Raw genomic sequence first — 20,506 nt, 5'->3', positions numbered from 1 at the left:
TAAACAGCTCAGGTTTCCTCCCACAGTCAAAAAACACACGTTGGTAGGTGGATTGACGACTCAAAAAGTGTCCGTAGGTGTGAGTGTGTGAGTAAATGTGTGAGTGTGTGTTGCCCTGTGAAGGACTGGCGCCCCCTCCAGGGTGTATTCCCTCCTTGCGCCCAATGATTCCAGGTAGGCTCTGGGCCCACCACGACCCTGAACTGGATAAGCGTTACAGATAATGAATGAATGAATAAATAACTAAACAACTGTAGCTACTTTTGACTTGTCAGAAGTATAGTCAATAATTCAACATACCAGTTTTCCAGTAAACCCAGTAAATTAATATTAAATGTTCTTAGACAGTAACAAATAGTCATGTAATTGCTGAACAATGTGTTACAGGATGTAATATGTCTGAGATTGTAAAAGTTACCATTTAAAAGTAGTGCTAGGAAAACTGTTTACCTAAATAAATAAGACCCACTCAGCAATCATTACCGGTGTCAAGCGATTTTCAGACCAACGGTTGCTTACAGTAGACAGCACATGATCAGTGGAAGCACATAGGTCAGCACTATTGTCCAGTCCATCCTGTAAGAAGCCACTATTTGATCGAGTTTGTAACGACATGAGGTCTTAATAAGGTATGTTTAACTGCTTTAAACAAAAGAAGACATTCTATAATGTTATTTATGGATGGTTCTTCAAAATGATGGTAATCTTCTATATATTTTAGAGATTTTGGACCTGTGCATGACCATGGATAGAGAAAGATTCCCACGGAACCTGAGAGTGGTACAGTCTCAACCTGGTCCAACCCCCAAGGACGGGCAGTGGAGCACTGGACTGTGTGAATGCTATAAGGACATGGATGACTGTGAGTAGTCTGCTGGTCCTCTTCAGGCCAAACCCAAAAGCAAGTCTCTGTTTTTTCATGTTTAAACTTTTTTTATTAGAACACTACTTCACGAAAGTTAAAGAACAACCTTCATTTATGTCATTTCACACATTTCAACAGTAATTTTAAACAGTAAATAGGAGGTAATGCATTTGTGTGTTTGGGATGCTTTTATTAAAAATAAATCCTCAAATACTCACAAAAGCTAAAAAATTGTAAATAAATCTCACAGTTCAGCGAATGGTAAAGTCCTGGTAATATACGGTAATGTACTACCCAGCATTTTACATTAATTTGTTCGCCTTTACCAAACTAAACCAGCTTTAGCTTCACTCTATAGACACCACAGCTCTAGATCTACCACCAACCGCTATTTGCTTGGTTATTAACACCACATCTTTATAAACACCAGATGCACACTCATTTACTTCATTGTTACTGTTTTGTAGATTTTTCCAAAGTAGTAACAGGTCACATTTTGTAATGAAATGTTGCATGCAGTGTGTTAATAAAGTTAATCTGAATTTTGACAGCAAAGATTAGAGGTTAGACTATTAACACAAAGAAAATAATGTGAAAATGTGCTGTGTGTGTGTGTGTGTGTAGGTTGTTTGGCTTTGTGGTGTTTGCCTGTATTTGTGTGTAAGACAAGCAGAGCTGCTGGAGGCTGTGTGTGTTTACCTCTGTTGGACTGTGTGGGCTGCATGACTCCAGCCTCCCTCGCCATGCGTGCAGCTGTGAGAGAGCAATATGGCATACCGGTAACACACACACACACACACACACACACTATCCATATTACTGGTTATGTAAAAATACACTGAACATGTTCACATTTCTCAGTTCATGTTTCACCAGAGTTTCTGTCTTCTTACTTCTGCTCTTCTGGATACTTTACTCTTGATACTGGAATATTGCTATACTAGGATTTGATTGCATCCTGCCACACAAACACAGTGGTGGACAAAGTACACAAACCACGTTCTTCAGTAAAAGTACAGATACTCAAGGTAAAAGTAAAAGTCCTCATTGTAGATCTCTACTTGAGTAAAAGTACAAAAGTATTTACCATCAAATGTAGTTAAGTATAATAATTAAAAGTACCATCACATATTATGAGTCAAATGTCAAAAATTTACAAAAATTCAAATTCAAAAAAGTCAAATGTACAAAAATGATCGTTTTTTTAATGTGTGTAACACATCGTAGGTGAAAAGACTCTAGTGTCACTCTTGGTTCCCCAGTCTTTTAATAGAATGTCATTAATTAGTCTGACACTGAACACAGCAGAAATAGCCATTTTTATTAAATACAATGAATTATGTTATATCAACTATTACGTACACCCAAGGTCGCTGTTGGACCTGTGCCGTAGTTTGCTCAGGTTGCTCAGATCAACAAACATGGCTGAAGTTGCTCAAATCAAGAAGTTCAGAAATATTAACTCCTCTACACTACACTCCCTAAATAGTGCACTTTAAAAATTCATAAAACTAATACCACTACATTGTGTACTGCATAGGGTTGAAGAAGATGTTTGAAATTCAGTCCTAGTTGTTTTTTCGGTGTAATTGCAGAGCGACGCAGATGCAAACACACAAGTTTAAACTAGAGTGACCGGACGTCCTCTTTTACCCGGACACGTCCTCTTTTTTAGACTTAAAAAAATGTACAGGCGGAATTTCTCAAACGTCCGGCAGTTTGTTTTTCTAGAGCTTACATAGAACTTCGAGAAGTTTCGTTCACAAACTAGTCCCGCCCTCCCCTACTCCGATTGGTTCACTTGAGTGAGAAGGGGGCGTGGTGAAGTAGCCTAGAATTTTCTGATTGGACGGTCTGACTGTAGAGCTACCGTTATTGGTCGATAACCTTCTCTGTAAACATTTAATTGGTCAGTCTGCACGTCAGTAGTCCTTGTTTACGTCAGGCAAAGCTCATGTACCTACCCTCATCTCCTCCCCTGAGACGTGTCCTCTTTTTCACCATCTCAGATCTGGTCACCCTATATAAACTTTCACAATGACATAGGTCACTTGTGCATTACATAGTTTTTTACTCATTTAGGAAGTTTAGGCAAGATTTGGGTTTTTTCTGCTCCTGGGGCTCCCCCTAGTGCAATTAACTTTTACAGAACTGTACTGAAACTGGTAGGGAGGGGAAGTTACGAATGTTACATAGTGCAGTTTCTGCCGTGCTGATCCCAGAGTATTATTCTAGGTCAGTGAAGCATCACAATGACTTTGAAGCTGTAATTACAAAAGTTGTTGGGGGTTTAGGAGCTAGGGTAACTGTAGTGATTTCTGCTGATTACACCTACTGCACAAGCAGGTATTCAACTGTGCACAAACATTTTGTATAATCTCAGTAGAAAAGTATTGACTAATAAAGTGGGAAACTCTGGAGCAGTGACACATGATTCTAAGGTTAACAATGTCAGTGTCAGTTGTGGGCTAGAATGTTATAAAGCCTCCCAACATTGGACTGAGGAGGAGTAGATCTACATTTTCTTGGGTGAGGTTTGTGGTCTAGAACTTATATATATATATATTGTGTGTGTGTGTGTGTGTGTGTGTGTGTGTGTATAACAACATCTCCCTCTTTATCCAGTTTGTTTTAAAACCTTTTCTAACATCACTTTCATTTTTCATGGATTTTGATAAACATCTTTATCCTAGTGCCTCAGCTCCTGAGAAAGTTTTTGACAGTTAGTGACTCAAGGCTGACTACAGTTACCCTAGTCCTTCAACCCCCAAGGAACTGACATTTTCACATTTAACACCTTCATAAGCTGTGCTGTTTGTGATGGGGGTTCAGAGATAAGCTGGCCTGAGGCTGGGACTGGCTGATGGCCCAGGGCTCTATTACGCACTTAGTGTTTCGTATAACAAGAATGAACAGTTTCCACTACAGGTTTCCTGTTTACATCTTTGAGTTTTATTGTTACAACATATTTCCTAACCTCTCTGGACAGTGGGTCCAGGGTACTGTCATTATTTAAAATATTTAAAAACTCAGTCGATAAGAAGTGTGATAAGACAATGTTAAAAAATACCATTTTTGGAGAAACAGTTTAGACCCAGGCCTTATTTAAGTATGTGACACTCTCCATCTCTCCGTGACACTATACATACATCCCCACTATTAGAATCATAATTACTTGATATATATTAGCATATTATAAGAATGTTGTGGAAAAATGTACAGGCCTAATCACGTAAGTTACTTGTCTTACTGTGTTCTAGAAGCATTACATAACACCATAAGATATTTATCCCCTTCATTCATGTTTCATTGAAGGTTTAATGGTATATGAAATGTTAAGTCATATTTCATCACTGGACAACAGCACAATAAAATTTGACCTCTGCATTTAATGCATTTGTGATATACACTTCAGACTTTAGGGATAAAACCAGGCTCGCTTCTCTAACCATTAGACCACTGTTGCCTCCAAATTTTGTAGCTGAAATGTTGCAGGAGAATTCTGTTTCATAAATATTAATGCTCTTTGTGATGGTAGTTGTAATACTTGAGACCAAATCAGTTTGTAAACACTGTGTAGCTCACATGAATCTAACAACTGCATCTTAACGGCGGCTAATACATAGCTCATGATCCTTGAAGGACAGGACTAATTTTTGGTTCCCTCAAGTTAAAGCCCCTGGAAACCCCTTTCACAAATGCATTTTATTTTATTTTTTTCAGCCCATGTGTGAACAGAGAATGTAATGTTCCAGAGAATCGTACTGTGCCTCCTACATGTGCTACACATGCACCTCCCCATGTTTGAACCACACAAAATATTTCCAGCTGTGGGGACGCATCTGTGTATGAAGGGGTAACTGATTCTTTTGAGTTTCAGTTCAGTTTGGACTACTGGATTTCTGGACAAACATATCCTCCAGTCTCCTGTTAAAAGATCATAAATTAAATTGTTGTGTTACGTTGCGGTCTAAAATAGAGTTTAATGGTTAGCTCATTTTAGGGTGACCAGACGTCCTCTTTTACCCGGACGTGTAAAAAGACTGGACATTTTTTTAAGTCTAAAAAAGAGTTTTTTAGACTTAAAAAAATGACCGGGTGGAATTTGACAAACGTCCGGGATTTTGTTTTTCTAGATCTTACATAGAACTTCGAGAAGTTTCGTTCACAAACTAGTCCCGCCCTCCCCTACTCCAATTGGTTCGCTTGAGTGAGAAGGGGGCGTGGTGAAGTAGCCTAAAATCTTCTGATTGGACGGTCTGACTGTAGAGCTACCGTTATTGGTCGATAACCTTCTCTGTAAACATTTAATTGGTCAGTCTGCACGTCAGTAGTCCTTGTTTACGTCAGGCAACGCTCATGTACCTACCCTCATCTCGAGCAGCTGTGCCGAAACGTAAATGTAAGTTTTCGGATGAATTAAAAAAAAAATTTCCCTAGTCACCCTAGCTCATTGATTAATTAGCATACTGGAAGGTGGGTATTGAGACACAGCTATGGCGATCCAACATTCAATCACAATTGATTTGTATAGTGCTTTTTACAAATGATGTCACTAATTATCTTTACTGGAAACAAGCGACCTGTATTTATGCCCTCAAAAATGGCACCAGTGCAGAAAGGAAGACCTGAAGGTGAGCTCCCAATGAACAAAACATCGTTCTAAACAACAAGCACAAACCCACAAACAAACACACACAAAAACAGCAACAACATAAGCACCAAATACAACAAAAAAGAACAGTCCTGGGGATATGCGGCGTATGTGGGGGGCTCCCCTGTAAGTTCCAGCCCTGCACAGTCTTTGTCTAAAACATTTCTTTATGTCCCACTTCATTGGGGCAGTGTAGATCATGGGGTAAAGAGTACACAAATCGCACACATGCTTTTTGATGTCATTGCACAATGTACAAAGAAGTTGTGCGTCTGTACTTAACCCATCCGTGGCAGTGAATGCACTAGTGCACTAGGGGCATTGAGTATACACGCAAACAAACACGGAGCTGTGGGCCGCCTTCACTGCACATGTGGGTAAAAATACAGTTTCATTACCAGCCCCTCTCAGGACTTGTCTGGGGCGTCTAAACCCAGGGTAACTTCAGGGTTTTTTTCTGCAACAAACCAGCAACCAGCAATTGGCACAGCAGGTAGTGTCTCTGTCACAGCTCCAGGGACCTGGGAGTTGTGGGTTTGAGTCCTGCTCCGGGTGACTGTCTGTGAGGAGTGTGGTGTGTTCTCCCTGGGTCTGCGTGGGTTTCCTCCGGGTGACTGTCTGTGAGGAGTGTGGTGTGTTCTCCCAGGGTCTGCGTGGGTTTCCTCCGGGTGACTGTCTGTGAGGAGTGTGGTGTGTTCTCCTTGTGTCTGCGTGGGTTTCCTCCAGGTGACTGTCTGTGAGGAGTGTGGTGTGTTCTCTCTGTGTCTGTGTGGGTTTCCTCTGGGTGACTGTCTGTGAGGAGTGTGGTGTGTTCTCCCTGGGTCTGCGTGGGTTTCCTCCGGGTGACTGTCTGTGAGGAGTGTGGTGTGTTCTCTCTGTGTCTGTGTGGGTTTCCTCTGGGTGACTGTCTGTGAGGAGTGTGGTGTGTTCTCCCTGTGTCGGTGTGGGTTTCCTCCGGGTGACTGTCTGTGAGGAGTGTGGTGTGTTCTCCCTGTGTCGGTGTGGGTTTTCTCCAGGTGACTGTCTGTGAGGAGTGTGGTGTGTTCACCCTGTGTCCAAAAATGCACATTGGTAGGTAGATTGGTGACTCAAAAGTGTCCGTGTGTGTCACCCTGTGAAGGATGTATGTGTGAAGGATTGGCGCCCCCTTCAGGGTGTGTTCCTGCTTTGCGCCCAATGATTCCAGGTAGGCTCTGGACCCACCGCTGCCCTGAACTGGATAAGGGTTACAGATAATGAATGAATGACTCACTCTTCTAATTTAAAGACAATGTTAATAAATGCCATTTTTGGATGAATTTTTAGATCCAGGGCCCAACCAAAATGCTAATGACATATGACAAGATGATGACCTATACCTACAGGCCTACAAGGACATTGTTTAATTGCATGTACTTTAACTGAAATGAGATTTGTTTTGGTTTAATTGTGTAAAAACCTCAAAGAAACCGTCTTCGACTCTTGTGTTGGTTGAATGCAAGTTTAAATCCAAACTGAAAAAACGTTAGTTAATTTTTCTGTTCCAACACAATCTGTTTTTGATCTTTACACCAGAAGTGTCAGATATAGAGCCTGTTTTTTTTAGTGTTATTGAAGCAGTGGTGTTTACAGTGTTGGTAACTGATTGGCCCCAAGTGTGAAACCGTACAACACACTTTGACATCAGAGCATGAGAAAGAACAGTAGAGGTTTGTGCGTTTTCTTTTGTGTGTGTGTTTGTGTGTGTGTGTGTGTGTGTGTGTGTGTGTGTGTGTGTGTGTGGCTCACACCAAGTGCACCAATGTGCCACATAATAGAAAATATAAGGGGCACACTGCAGCAAGTTCAGTGACAACAGTTCAGGAGGTTACTCATGTGGCATCATGCAGAATAATTGTATTTGGAGCTTACAGTTAGCAGAGGTCAGATTAAAGGGAACCCGTCTTTTTGCAGATATCTGTAACCTGAATAACAAACAAATAAATACATATATAAATACATAAAACAAGGCTAAGGTCGAAAACAATTGCTAGGCAATAAGAACAATGCTCATACAACTGAATGTGCAGAAACTTTTCAAAGACTGACACAAGCACAGGGATTCGAGTAGTAAACGTGATGTGTCTCTGAATGGCAGCAGCTGGGAATTTTGCCAGGGGACAAATCAGAACATTACCCAGGGGGTGGGATATTACAGTCCAGAGGGAACCTGTGACATCGATTACAAAATTTGGTGTGGCTTGTATGATTAAATTGTCACACGTTTGCTTTATAATTCATTCTTTATTATTATTATTATTATTATTTTTATTATTATTATTAATTAATGTTCTTAATGTTATATGATATACTATCCTTGTTAAGTCTTTCAAAACATCTACTGAAAAGGCACTATTTAAACAATGTTCTTATCCTTGTTGTTTACTTCATAAACTATAAACTACCAATAGAGGGCTACAATGGAGTTTTAGGGCCACGGTGTAAAAAAAAAAAAATAAAAATATTCAGAGAATAAAGTCAGAATTATGAGAATATTCTCTGAATAATTCTGAGAACAAATCTCGGAATAATTCAGAGAAAAAAATCTCGGAATAATTCTGAGAAAAAAATCTCGGAATAATTCTGAGGAAAAAATCTCGGAATAATTCTGAGAAAAAAATCTCGGAATAATTCTGAGAAAAAATATCGGAATAATTCAGATAAAAAAATCTCGGAATAATTCTGAGAAAAAATCTCAGAATAATTCAGAGAAAAAACCTCGGAATAATTCTGAGAACAAAATATCTCGGAATAATTCTGAAAAAAAATCTCGGAATAATTTCCTGAAAATAATCTGAGGATAATTGAGTAAAAAATGTCTGTATAATTTCTAGAATATAATCAGTGTATTTAGAGAAACACAGTTTGGGTTGTTATTGATTATAAAATGTAGACAGACAGACTCACACTCTGTGGGCCTTGAGTGAGTTGTGAAAGAAGCAGTCAGTGAAGCGAACAGAATTATTTATTAAACGCATTCACGCGACATGATGACTAACCCCCGTCAGTGCAGCTTCTGACTGTGATGCATACGGCTGTAGTTCATTGTACGAGTCAGAGCCGTAACGCGATGGAGCCTCATGGGCACGCCGCAGTTCCACCTGCTTTGGATCTGTCATGTTTGTGATCATTAATTGTATCCTGTAAAACTACATGCCATGGGTTTGTGCACCGATTCAGGGTTTAAACACTAATCACACTGTGGTCCTGATGTGGAAGAGAACTGAGTGTTTATTCCTGAAATCTCTACCATAGCATGACTTCAGCAACTCACTGCATTCCACAGTTACACTGTGTCTGCTCCATTACACGCAGTGAATTATTCAGAGATTTTTTTTTTTAAGGCAGGCGGCAGACTCAATAGATGTGAACTGAACTGAGAGACTTAGTGGTAGCATCATATTACTTGACGTAAATCATTATTATCTCTTCTCTCTCTCTCTCTCTCTCTCTCTCTCTCTCTCTCAGGGTAATGTGTTCAGTGACTGTTTTTATGGCTGCTGCTGTTATCCTCTTTCCTGGTGTCAGATATCCAGAGAGATTAAAAAGAGAAGAGCCAAAGTGTCCCGAGCCCAATCTTCCTCACCGTCCTCCTCTTCATATAGAACATGCCGTAAGCCCCTTCTCCGTCTGGACCACGCTCACCTCGTTTAGAACATTTGAACACAAACCACAGGGAAAGTTTCATCATCTTTTGAACGTTTGTTAATATTCTTAGTAATGGGTTTGTTTTTAGTTTTTATTTGTTTTTTTGATACAAATTCTTTCCTCTTGTTCCAAATGTTCCTGTGCGTACCAAAGTAGAGAGCAGTGGTTCATTTTCTCCAGTGGCCTGTATTAGTGGTATGTATTAAAGATTCTGTACTAAACCTGTTTTAAAGATGGCCGCCTGAAAGTGGGGAATGTGCAGGATATATACGTGTTCATTCAGACACTACATAGCAATTTGATTCTTCATCTCATATGACCATGAAGTTTAGCATAACTATATGGCGTAGCATTTCATAAAATAATTAATCCAAACCCAATACTTCCTTTTGGTACGAGTTACTTCCTTCTGAGCACAGCCTGAAGGACTTCCAGATTGCCCATAATATGTATTCATTTCATTATTGTAAGAGGTTTGCCTGGGGCTGGGGCTGGGGCTGGGGCGAGGCTGCCTGCTAAGCCACCCCCAGTCACTAGAGGGAGACAGAGACACTCTTGAGGCAATTAGTTCCACCTGGGCTACTCCTACTTAATGGAAGCCAACACACACCTCAGTGCTCAGTCTTGGGTTTCTCTCTTTTCGGAGTGCAACACAAGCCTGGCCGGTAATTTGGTAAAGGCTCTTGAGTGTTCTTCTGGGTCTCTCTCTATCTTCTGTTTCTCCACCAGAGCTTTCTCTCTGGTTTCTCTTGGGATTCAATATTTTTTTTTCTTTATCATTTTTGGTATAAATAAATAATTAGAAATAAAATAATTTGTGTTCTATCTTTAATTTCTTTTGTCTCGTCTTGTCCCTCCATTTTGTTTTGGGGAAACTCTCTTGCCTTTTGTTTTTTTTTGCTCAGTTTTGAGATCAGTTTTCCCCTGATATCTTAAGTTTTCCTCTCGTGTTTCATTTTTTTCCTGGCACTCTTTAACATCCAGAGGTTGTTTGTGTGTCTCTGCACTTGAGGCCTATTTCTCTAGTGCTCTGTTGGTGGTTTGCCCTGTTCCAATCCACCCCTGGGTGAGCTGCCACATTACAATTATCTGTAGCCCCTATCCAGTTCAGGGTCGCGGTGGGTCCAGAGCCTACCTGGAATCATTGGGGGCAAGGCCCCATAATATGTAGGATATTGGTAAACAAGAAACCAGTTAGTCTGAGGCCCAGAAGCTCAAAGTTAAACCCTTCATGCACAGTTGGAGAAAGCATGAAAATCCGTGTCTGGATTCTGAAAAAAACTAACACTGGGATGACACACCTGGAGTTATTTATGCCACAAAAATCATTAGCAGGGGACCTTCCATTGGACATCTCCAGAGTGCTTGGGCAGATGGTCTAGAGCCTCCATAAAAGCTTCAGGTCCTCAGGGATTGAGAGGTGGGCTCTCTATTTGGAGTCATTTCTGCCCACTAATACCAACAAAAAAATGATTTTACACAGCTCTGGTACAGGATCCTCTTGCCATCAGTGGGAAGAAGATTCCCCCTCCCTGTCTCTGTCCACAAACACGTTTGCGGTAATGTGCAATTCAGGGAAAGTCAAACAGCTCGGCTCACCAGATTGGCTTATATGTTATTTATGTAGTGCGTTCAGATCTTAACCTGACTACACTGTTAATCTCTGAGGCTGATCAATATCACCCATGATCCTCAGCTTTCTTATTCCAGCCTGAGTAAAAGCAGCAACAAGTGCATCCAAACAGTACATCTGTTGAAGAAATATGTGGTTTGTAAAGTTTGAAATGAGAGGGAGAGAGGAAAAAGAGAAAATAAGTAAGTGAATGACTGCGAGGAATAGATAGTAAAATGGCGTGGAGAGAAGATATTATAGATGAAAGAAGAGATATGCTACTCTAGTTCAGGAATTGTGGGTTAACTGGTCTGTCGTGTTTTAGGTGAGAGTAAAAACAGACTTCACATCTACATTTACAAATATTTTGATGGTTCTATCTCAATATTTATGGCCGAGAATAGTCACACTATAACTAACTGATAAGAAAGGAGGTTTTGGGACTTCTATGTCCCATACTTCTACATTTTTATAGCTATAAGGTGTTGCTTCAGATGAAAGCAAAGCCTTTTAAAGTGGTTTGGAAACTTTTTCCACTGAAACGATGATGTAGTCCAGGACTGGGTCTGGAAAAGCACCCCATAATGTGTTCAAAATGATGATGATGGGAACCAGACATCAGAAATGTTACATTATTAAAGCTCCTTTTGTCACTTTGTGGTAGAGGTTACGGGTGAGGTACCACAGACCCAGCCCCCGGACCACAAGGGTCTCCTGAAACTCTAAAACTTGAAAGGTGGGAATTGACAAGGCCGCCCTGTTTCTAGCTGGGGATTCTTCTCTCCAGAGCTTCCCACCTTTTTTGTGTTTTTGAGTTTCAATACTTCCCTAAGAGTTGGGCAAACCATTCATACTCCTCATGAATGTTTACAGGTGCTGTACCTTTTTAAAATAACTGCATTCATTAGTTACAAGTGGAGTCTAAATATTTAACCGTGTTTAAATGGTTTCTCCAGTTTCTAAGTTTCAATTTTGAATAATTACTATATTTCATTATATTTAATTATACATTCATTCATTATCTGTAACCCTTATCCGATTCAGGGTCGCGGTGGGTCCAGAGCCTACCTGGAATCATTGGGTGCAAGGCGAGAATACACCCTGGAGGGGGCGCCAGTCCTTCACAGGGCAACACAGACACACATTCACTCACACACTCACACCTACGGACACTTTGGAGTCACCAATCCACCTACCAACGTGTATTTTTGAACTGTGGGAGGAAACCGGAGCACCCGGAGGAAATACACGCAGACACAGAGAGAACACACCACACTCCTCACAGACAGTCACCCGGAGGAAATACACGCAGACACAGAGAGAACACACCACACACCTCACAGACAGTCACCCAGAGGAAACCCATGCAGACACAGGGAGAACACACCACACTCCTCACAGACAGTCACCCGGAGCGGGCATTGAACCCACAACCTCCAGGTCCATGGAGCTGTGTGACTGCGACACCTTGTCTTTTAATTATACAGACAAGTTAAAAAAAAAAAAAATGAATTCACTTACACTTCAGTCACGTAATTATACGTAAAACATACGTAAGAATTACTGATTAAAATGTATTCAAAAGTTTCTCAAATTTAAAAACAACTACTAACCCAGGCGTCTCAGGTTTAGACGTGGTTTCCGGTATGTTTCAGGTAGGTGTGTCATAGAAATATGCTGCTGCTGCTAAACAAAGTTCAGGATTGTTGCTCTGCTGCTAAGGGACTTAGTTGTTGGCTGGTCATAGCACATGTTTGGTTTTTGGGTTTTAAGAAGAATGTAGTCGTATTATACTCAGCATGCTTTTCAGTCTAATAAATGTCACAGAGTGGGCTAAAGGTTAATACGCAGAAACTCAAACAAAAGGTGCTGCTTCCTGTGCATTTTAAACAGGATTTGCAGGGGGTGGGGCGGCAGAGTAAAGTATCTTTAATTTTTCTGTTAAGTCATGATACCTGAGATGATGATAAATAGTGGGTGATGTCAATTAATCATGAAGTAGTGATACGAACAAAATGTGACATTGCTACAGAGATTTTTTAATTAACATTTAAATGACATTAAGTTAAAACAGCCCAGCTTAAGTCAAAGTGTATGGAATCAATGCATCTAGTTTCTAGCATATGGCTATTCTCCTTAACTCACAGAACTGAAGACATGCTCCTGAGGAGACCATCCCAGTGGCATGGGGGCTATCACAATAGTGACAGAGTTGGACTCAAGAAACTCTTCAGTATCTTGAGTGGCTGTATCCTTGATTTAGAGTAAAAGGTTTTATTGGTTCTATTTTTTTACATATTTATTTAGCAAAAATAAGTCAGTGAAAAAAAATTCAGTGAAAAATAACATTGTGTAAGAAACCCTTTTGGAGTTTAAAGAATCTCCCATTTCTTTTCTAGAAACTCCTGCAATTTGAGTACGATTCTGGAAGTTATTGAAACCATAACATTTTGATAGTCTACATTGGTGCATACATTGGATGCTTCAACATTGTAAGCACTGAGTAAGTTAGCAAAACTAACTAAAATTAGGGCAATCAGTTTTCTTAATAACCGTGACTCTGAAATGGACAAGTGGAAAAGAGGATAAATGAATGAATTAACGAGTTTTCTTAATATTTTTAAATTAATAAACTCATGTCCAAAATAGCGACTGTGGTGCAGCAGGTAGATGTCGCAGTCACACAGCTCCACGGACCTGGAGGTTGTGGGTTTGGGTCCCGCTCTGGGTGACTGTCTGTGAGGAGTGTGGTGTGTTCTCCCTGTGTCTGCGTGGGTGTCCTCCAGGTGACTGTCTGTGAGGAGTGTGGTGTGTTCTCCCTGTGTCTGCGTGGGTGTCCTCCGGGTGCTCCGGTTTCCTCCCACAGTGTGTGATAGTGATTCTACCTGCTGTGTCCAACCAACTCTCGCACTGAAATGAACACATGAACTTGTCAAGAAATGAACCCCAGACCATACACCATCTCGGCAAAAATTGCTGCTCACTGCTTCTACGTCTGTGACTTCAGACGTCATGCTGCATAAGCTCATAACATTTAAGAGCAGTTAAATCTGTCATATCATACTTTGACTTAAAACCACAAACTGGCCTCTTGTTAAAAAAGAAGAAATTGTTGAAGATACGTGAACTGTGTGCAGCTTTTCAATAGATTTTATTATAGAATCACTCAATCTAGTTCATTACTTTGAGTTTTCAGTGAAAATAATCATGTTGATGTTTTATATTTGAGAATATTTAATTAAAAGGAAAAACAAGAAAGGTCCAGATTTAAAAACAATACTTCAAAAGAATAAAAAGAATCCAGTCTGACAACAGTATTGCATCCTCCTTACATACACACACCCAACGAGTCGGACAAGTAAACCACCTTAAGGAGAGAGCCTACTACCTAAACTTCATCCTGTAGCCTCACAGTGTGATCAGCTTTAGTGTGTCTCTTCTCTCTGGGCCTATCAAGATCTTCACACAGGTAGGTGCTTCCATAAACCTTTTAATCATCAATCTAACACTTGTATTATCTTTTGAGTGGTTTATGTTCGATATTATTCAGTTACACTACGAATGACATAAACTTACATTAACAAACTACATTGTGAATTTTTCAAAAAATCAAAGACATTTTGAGAACTGATGATTTTTACAGTTTCACCCAAGAATATGTTGTTTATATTTGTTTTTATAAATGTAGGTGTCTGGAGATTTATTTGTACTGCGCTTTCCTACAATAAAACGCTTTGGCACATTTGGGTGTGTGTGTGTGTGTGTGTGTGTAAGAACGAGTAGTGTATTCAGGAACATTGCACACTGCTAATCTGAATAAAATAAATATACATTTTCAACGTCTTATATTCATTCATTCATTACCTGTAAGTGCTTATCCAGTTCAGGGTCACAGTGGGTCCAGACCCTACCTGGAATCATTGGGCACAAGGTGAGAACACACCCTGGAGGGGGCGCCAGTCCTTCACAGGGCAACACACACTCACACCTACGGACACTTGAGTCAGCAATCCGCCTACCAACGTGTTTTTGGACTGTGGGAGGAAACCGGAGCACCTGGAGGAAACCCACGCAGACACAGGGAGAACACACCACACTCCTCACAGACAGTCACCCGAAGGAAACCCACGCAGACACAGGGAGAACACACCACACTCCTCAACATCTTATAAGTAAACATAATTGTTTGTATACATCATAAAACATAACTTACTAAAACCAAAAACAATATGGACTAAACTGTGCTGTAATGGGTCACATGGCTGTGTGCTATCACCACTGTGTTGTCATTGTGCGTGTGTGTTTGTGTAGACACCATGGCAAAGGTTGTGGTCCAGCAGCCTCAGTCCGTTGTGGTTATGGCCTCCAGTGAGTGGAGCTCTGGAATCTGTGACTTCTGTGACAACGTACCTGAGTGTGAGTTCATTTCTGTGTGTGTGTGTGTTGTATAAGTGTTGCAGGTCCTGTATGCAGGCTTATTTTCATGCTAATGAGTACTGCACCCTACCTCTTCTCTTTCTGCTTGCCTGCTGGAGTATTGTGAGACCACTGCAGGGCAATACCTTAAAGAACCCTGTCCTGGTGATTGGTTATGGACTCTGTATTAGAAAATACTGATTTCCTAGTCACTATTCCTCTTGGCATTTCCACAGTCTCACTTTCTAACACATCTTTACAAAAGGTGTCATCATCTGATGAACATTTTATGTTCATTTTTTTCTCATTGGACTGTGTTGCACCCCAAATATATTTACTGCATAATACTCACTCATTCACATCCTGTTTTTGAAAAAGCTTCACAATGTGTGGTATTCAGTGCTCCATAATCAATGACACCATCATATAATTTGTAGTATGCACCAAATGGAATCAGGAAGTAATAAATGTGTTTAAAAATAACAGCGAGGCAAACAAATGCATTTCCTGCTGAGAGTCACTTGAAATATTGTTTAAAGGCACCTGGTCATATTGTGTTCAAGACAGAATACTTTTATTAATGATTATTATGTAATATTAAAAACTAGGAAAGCTGTGTGTATCTCTGGGCTGAATCTGTTAATGTGTATATTGTGTGCTGCAGGTTGCTTCTCGTTTTGGTGCATGCCCTGTTTTGCCTGCAGCACAGCGAAGAAGTTTGGAGAGTGTTTGTGTTTGCCACTGCTTGAGTGGGGCTTCATTCCTCCAGTTACCTTAGCCATGAGAGCATCACTCCGCGAGCGCTACGGCATTCAGGTAATGATCGGGGTGTGTGTGTGTGTGTGTGTGTGCTGACTGCTTTACAAACAGTTACCATAGCAACAGCAGAGCCTAGACCACCACTTTCGGAGTTCTGTTGATATAATTAATTCACACGTAAATCATGTACAAATTTGAGTCCAGTATAAACATCAGTCTTTGGCCAGGCCATTAGCTTCCTGCAGGCCAGCTGTAAAAAGTGGCTAAACAAGCAAAACTACTAATAATCAACAAAAGCCTTCAAGTAAAATGATATTTTAAAGTCTGTAATAACAGTCAATGACAAACAAATTAGACAATAGCTCAGACAAAGAGTGTGTGTGTGTATGTATGTGTGCATATATATATATATATATATATATATATATATATATATATAATTAAAAATTAACATTTGCAGACTGAGAACAAAACTGTAGGTCAGGCCTGTCACTGGAATAGCTTTGATATTTCCATAATTTACAGAATGATCATAGATTTATATAAACAAAGATCATTGTTTCCTGACCTACAGCCAGAGAACCAATAAAAAATTATGATTACTGTAATCAGTGATGGGCGGCATGGTGGTGCAGCAGGTAGGTGTCACAGTCACACAGCTCAAGGGACCTGGAGGTTGTGGGTTCGATTCCCACTCCGGGTGACTGTCTGTGAGGAGTGTGGTGTGTTCTCTCTGTGTCTGTGTGGGTTTCCTCCCACAGTCCAATAACACACGTTGGTTGGTTGATTGGCGACTTGAAAGTGTCCATATGTGTGAGTGAATGTGTGTGGACTGGCGCCCCCTCCAGGGTGTATTCCCACCTTGCGCCCAATGATTCCAGGTAGGCTCTAGACCCACCGTGACCCTGAACTAAATAAGCGGTTACAGATCATGGATGGATGGATAATCAGTGATAAATCTAGAGACTGAATCTGAAGCTTGAGGGTATAAACTTATATATGTATCACATCATAATCCAGAACACTGCTACAACGACCCTGTCCTACGCGTTTTATTTCAATTCAAAGTTTTTCCTTGTTCATATATTTAGTGTCTCTTTCAATGCTGGATCTAATCAGAGGATATATTCAGAGAAATAAATCACATTTTTGACAAATTTCAAAGCAGCATGAACATTGTTTTATCAGCATTTAAAACTATTATAACTGTAATAAAAGCTTTGTGGCAATGTATTGGCACAGAGTCAGTGAAAAATGATTATAAAGGACACCTATATAAAAACACACTTAATGCAGCATATTCATTATCACAGATATTAAATAAAACAGACCCTGGGACAAAACTTTAAAGAATTCCCTTAGTTACAGGGAAAAACAAAATTTGATTTAAGATCTCCATGGGGCAGACATTGCTTCTTGTCTAAAGCCATTCCAGGCCCGGGTTAAAAAAAACAGAAAAGTGCTGTCTGAGTGTTGAAGCTGTCCTAATCACTAGCCCTACATTTCGTAGTCCGTGTATATGATCCCTGTAATGCCTCTGTCATCTGAAGCTGGAGTCCAGGACAACGCACTTGGCTTTTCTCTAGGTAGAATGATGGCCCTTCCTCTGCCCCTAGTGTCTGACAAAAAAAACACACGCTGGTAGGTGGATTGGCGATTCAAAGACTGTGCATAAGTGTGATTGTGTGAGTGTGTGTTGCCTTGTGAAAGACTGGCGCCCCCTACATGGTGTGTTCCCACCTTGTGCCCAGTGAGTCCAGGTAGGCTCCGGACTCCACCGTGACCCTGAGCTGGATAATCTGTAACAGAGAATGAACAAATGAATAAATGGTTAATTACTTAAATCTCTCTTCCCCCGTCTCTCTCTCTCTCTCTCTCTCTCTCTCTCTCTCTCAGGGATCTATCTGTAATGACTGTGTCTATTCAGTCTTCTGTTGTCCCTGTGTTTGGTGCCAAATGTCACGAGAGATGAACAGACGTGGTCAACCAGTTGCATTCATCAACAGACATGCAAAATAAAGGTTCATCATCGTCATCCTCCCCATCCTCATCTTCATCATACCAAATGCTCTCAGCTCTAAATGACATATTATGTTAAATATATTAAAGTGTGAATATGTTATAACCACTATAGCCCCTAGAGGGAACTTTCTGTATTGAAACCATGATGTGAATACTCTGTAGTTATTTCTTTTTCCTGTAGAGGGCAGCGTCTCACCTCAAATAAAAGGAAATGTTACTTTTAGATGCCATCCTTTTTCTTAGTTCTGAGACTTGTGTTTTTTCTGTAAAACACAACATGCACTACGTTATTATAATATCATAAATATTCAAATAAATATAATAATTATTTAAACCATATGTCATATTGTTTTTACTTGTGTTAAAACAATTAACATAAACATATGTTAACATATATATATAAACATAATTGTTTTATTGTGTATATATATTATGGAGCAGGTAGTGTCACAGTCACACAGCTCCAGGGACCTGGACATTGTCGGTTTGAGTCCTGCTCTGGGTAACTGTCTGTGAGGAGTGTGGTGTGTTCTCCCTGTGTCTGCGTGGGTTTCCTCCGGGTGAGTCACCCGGAGGAAACCCACGCAGACACGGGGAGAACACACCACACTCCTCACAGACAGTCACCCGGAGGAAACCCACGCAGACACGGGAAGAACACACCACACTCCTCACAGACAGGTCCCTGGAGCTGTGTTTGCGACACTACCTGCTGTGCCACCTTGCCACCCATATTTTTAAGAACTAAGGTTTTTGTCTGCGTTTTGGCTTCCCATCCACAGAGAGGTTTTCAAAAATGCTCAGGTTGTAGAAAACACCGTTGTCATTGTTTTTGTGTGGATGAGAAAAACGCAACATTTCCGAAAAGCTGCCCACTCCCTAAATATAGTAAATTACATACGCCATTAATGTACATTGTATGCATACAGACAGTACTAGATTTCCACACGAATAAATACATATAACCTTGTATTAGAAAGATATAATGCTCTGTTAGGGTCTAGATACACTACATAAGAAGATAAGGGTGATTTGGGATTCAATTTCTTTCTACCTCTCATACACTCATCTCTCTCTTAAAGAGGTACTATAGCCCCCTACTGGACTGGAATGATAATGCAACCGTTTTAGTATTCGTCTGAATGGGGATAGGGCGGCACGGTGACGCAGCAGGTAGGTGTCGCAGTCACACAGCTCCAGGAACCTGGAGGTTGTGGGTTCGATTCCCGCTCTGTGTGACTGTCTGTGAGGAGTGTGGTGTGTTCTCCCTGTGTCTGTGTGGGTTTCCTCCGGGTGCTCCGGTTTCCTCCCACAGTCCAAAAAACACACGTTGGTAGGTGGATTGGCGACTCAAAACTGTCCATAGGTGTGAATGTGTGTGTGTGTCTGTGTTGCCCTGTGAAGGACTGGCGTCCCGCCCCCAATGATTCCAGGTAGGCTCTGGACCCACCGCGACCCTGAACTGGATAAGGGATACAGATGATGAATGGATGGATGGATGGGGATATTTTCAAAACCTGGGAGGAACATCTCCATTTAAAAAATATATCCAGATCCTTGTGGACGGGGCCTCAGAAGGAGGTGGAGGAGGGGACGGTGGGTGGTGTTTTGAATTTTAAACTACATTATGTATTACTAAAAACAACCACCAGATGGAGTCACTTTCACACAACTTGTTTGTGACCTGCACCAAAGTAGTCATGTACAGTGTCGAAATCAGTGTTTAAAGATTTCTATATGCCCATTTTATACTTAGCGAACTCAACTACTTTAAGGTGCATCCATTGAAGACAGAAAGTTCACTCATACTTTGGATAGTCTTCGTAGAAAACCAAGTATAAATAATGCTCTGCATCCTAATGTCACCATGTCCACTCTGGGCTTGAGGGATGTATTTTTCCTCCCCCTACATTGGCCTTTGAGAAAGTGGAACTGCATTTACTGTAGAGATGGAGGTCAGTCTAATACATTTGTGATGAGTTACAGTGCCGTTTGTGATCCGGAATGAGCACCATTGCTCATCAGAACCTGACCTCACCAAACTTTGAGACCATATCATACCAGATCCTCACAGAAGTATTACATCTAGTGTAAAGCCTTCCCAGAGCTACTAAGAGCTTGTGTCCATATTGTGGGCATTACACTGTAGATACTGGACTTAGACAGTTTTACTCTCTAATCAGTGCATGTAAACTCACGTTCCTTAGTATTTCATTAGTATTTTTAGATTGAGAAACACAAGGTCACGTTACATTCCACATTTCTTCATAGTCGCATTCAGTTAATGATGTAATTAGGGTAATGAATGTAACTAGGTCTGTTCCTCTCAAACACACTGTTTTTACATTTACATCCTAGAATATCTGTCCAGCCGTTGACGACTGCTTTGAACCAGTCAACACCATTTCTTCGAGAAGTGCCCCCGGCATAACGTAGCAGTTACCGTTTATAGGAATTCAATGCCGCATATTTTCCAGATTTCTGCATCATTTAAGAGGAGGTAGATTTATAG

At 40.7% G+C, this 20,506-nt stretch overlaps 1 protein-coding gene and 1 long non-coding RNA gene across 2 annotated transcripts; both read left to right on the top strand.

Moving 5' to 3' along the window:
• Positions 1–525: 525 nt before the first annotated feature.
• LOC136707367 (uncharacterized) lies at positions 526–9,933 on the top strand. Its single transcript, XR_010804211.1, has 4 exons — positions 526–629; positions 722–862; positions 1,490–1,644; positions 9,006–9,933. It is a non-coding gene; the product is annotated as an uncharacterized lncRNA (long non-coding RNA).
• Positions 9,934–14,121: 4,188 nt separating this feature from the next.
• On the top strand, positions 14,122–18,307 carry LOC136707366 (cornifelin homolog B-like). The gene is made up of 4 exons (XM_066681380.1): positions 14,122–14,266; positions 15,109–15,213; positions 15,878–16,029; positions 17,869–18,307. The coding sequence occupies exons 2-4, from the start codon at positions 15,114–15,116 to the stop codon at positions 17,989–17,991; spliced, it is 375 nt and encodes a 124-aa protein (XP_066537477.1). The 5' UTR covers positions 14,122–14,266; positions 15,109–15,113; the 3' UTR covers positions 17,992–18,307.
• Positions 18,308–20,506: the final 2,199 nt, after the last annotated feature.

This window comes from Hoplias malabaricus, chromosome 9 (assembly GCF_029633855.1).
Source record: "Hoplias malabaricus isolate fHopMal1 chromosome 9, fHopMal1.hap1, whole genome shotgun sequence".
Classification (NCBI taxonomy): Eukaryota; Metazoa; Chordata; class Actinopteri; order Characiformes; family Erythrinidae; genus Hoplias; species Hoplias malabaricus.
Note: the sequence above shows the minus strand (reverse complement) of the source record. Positions and strands in the feature narration are given on the sequence as shown.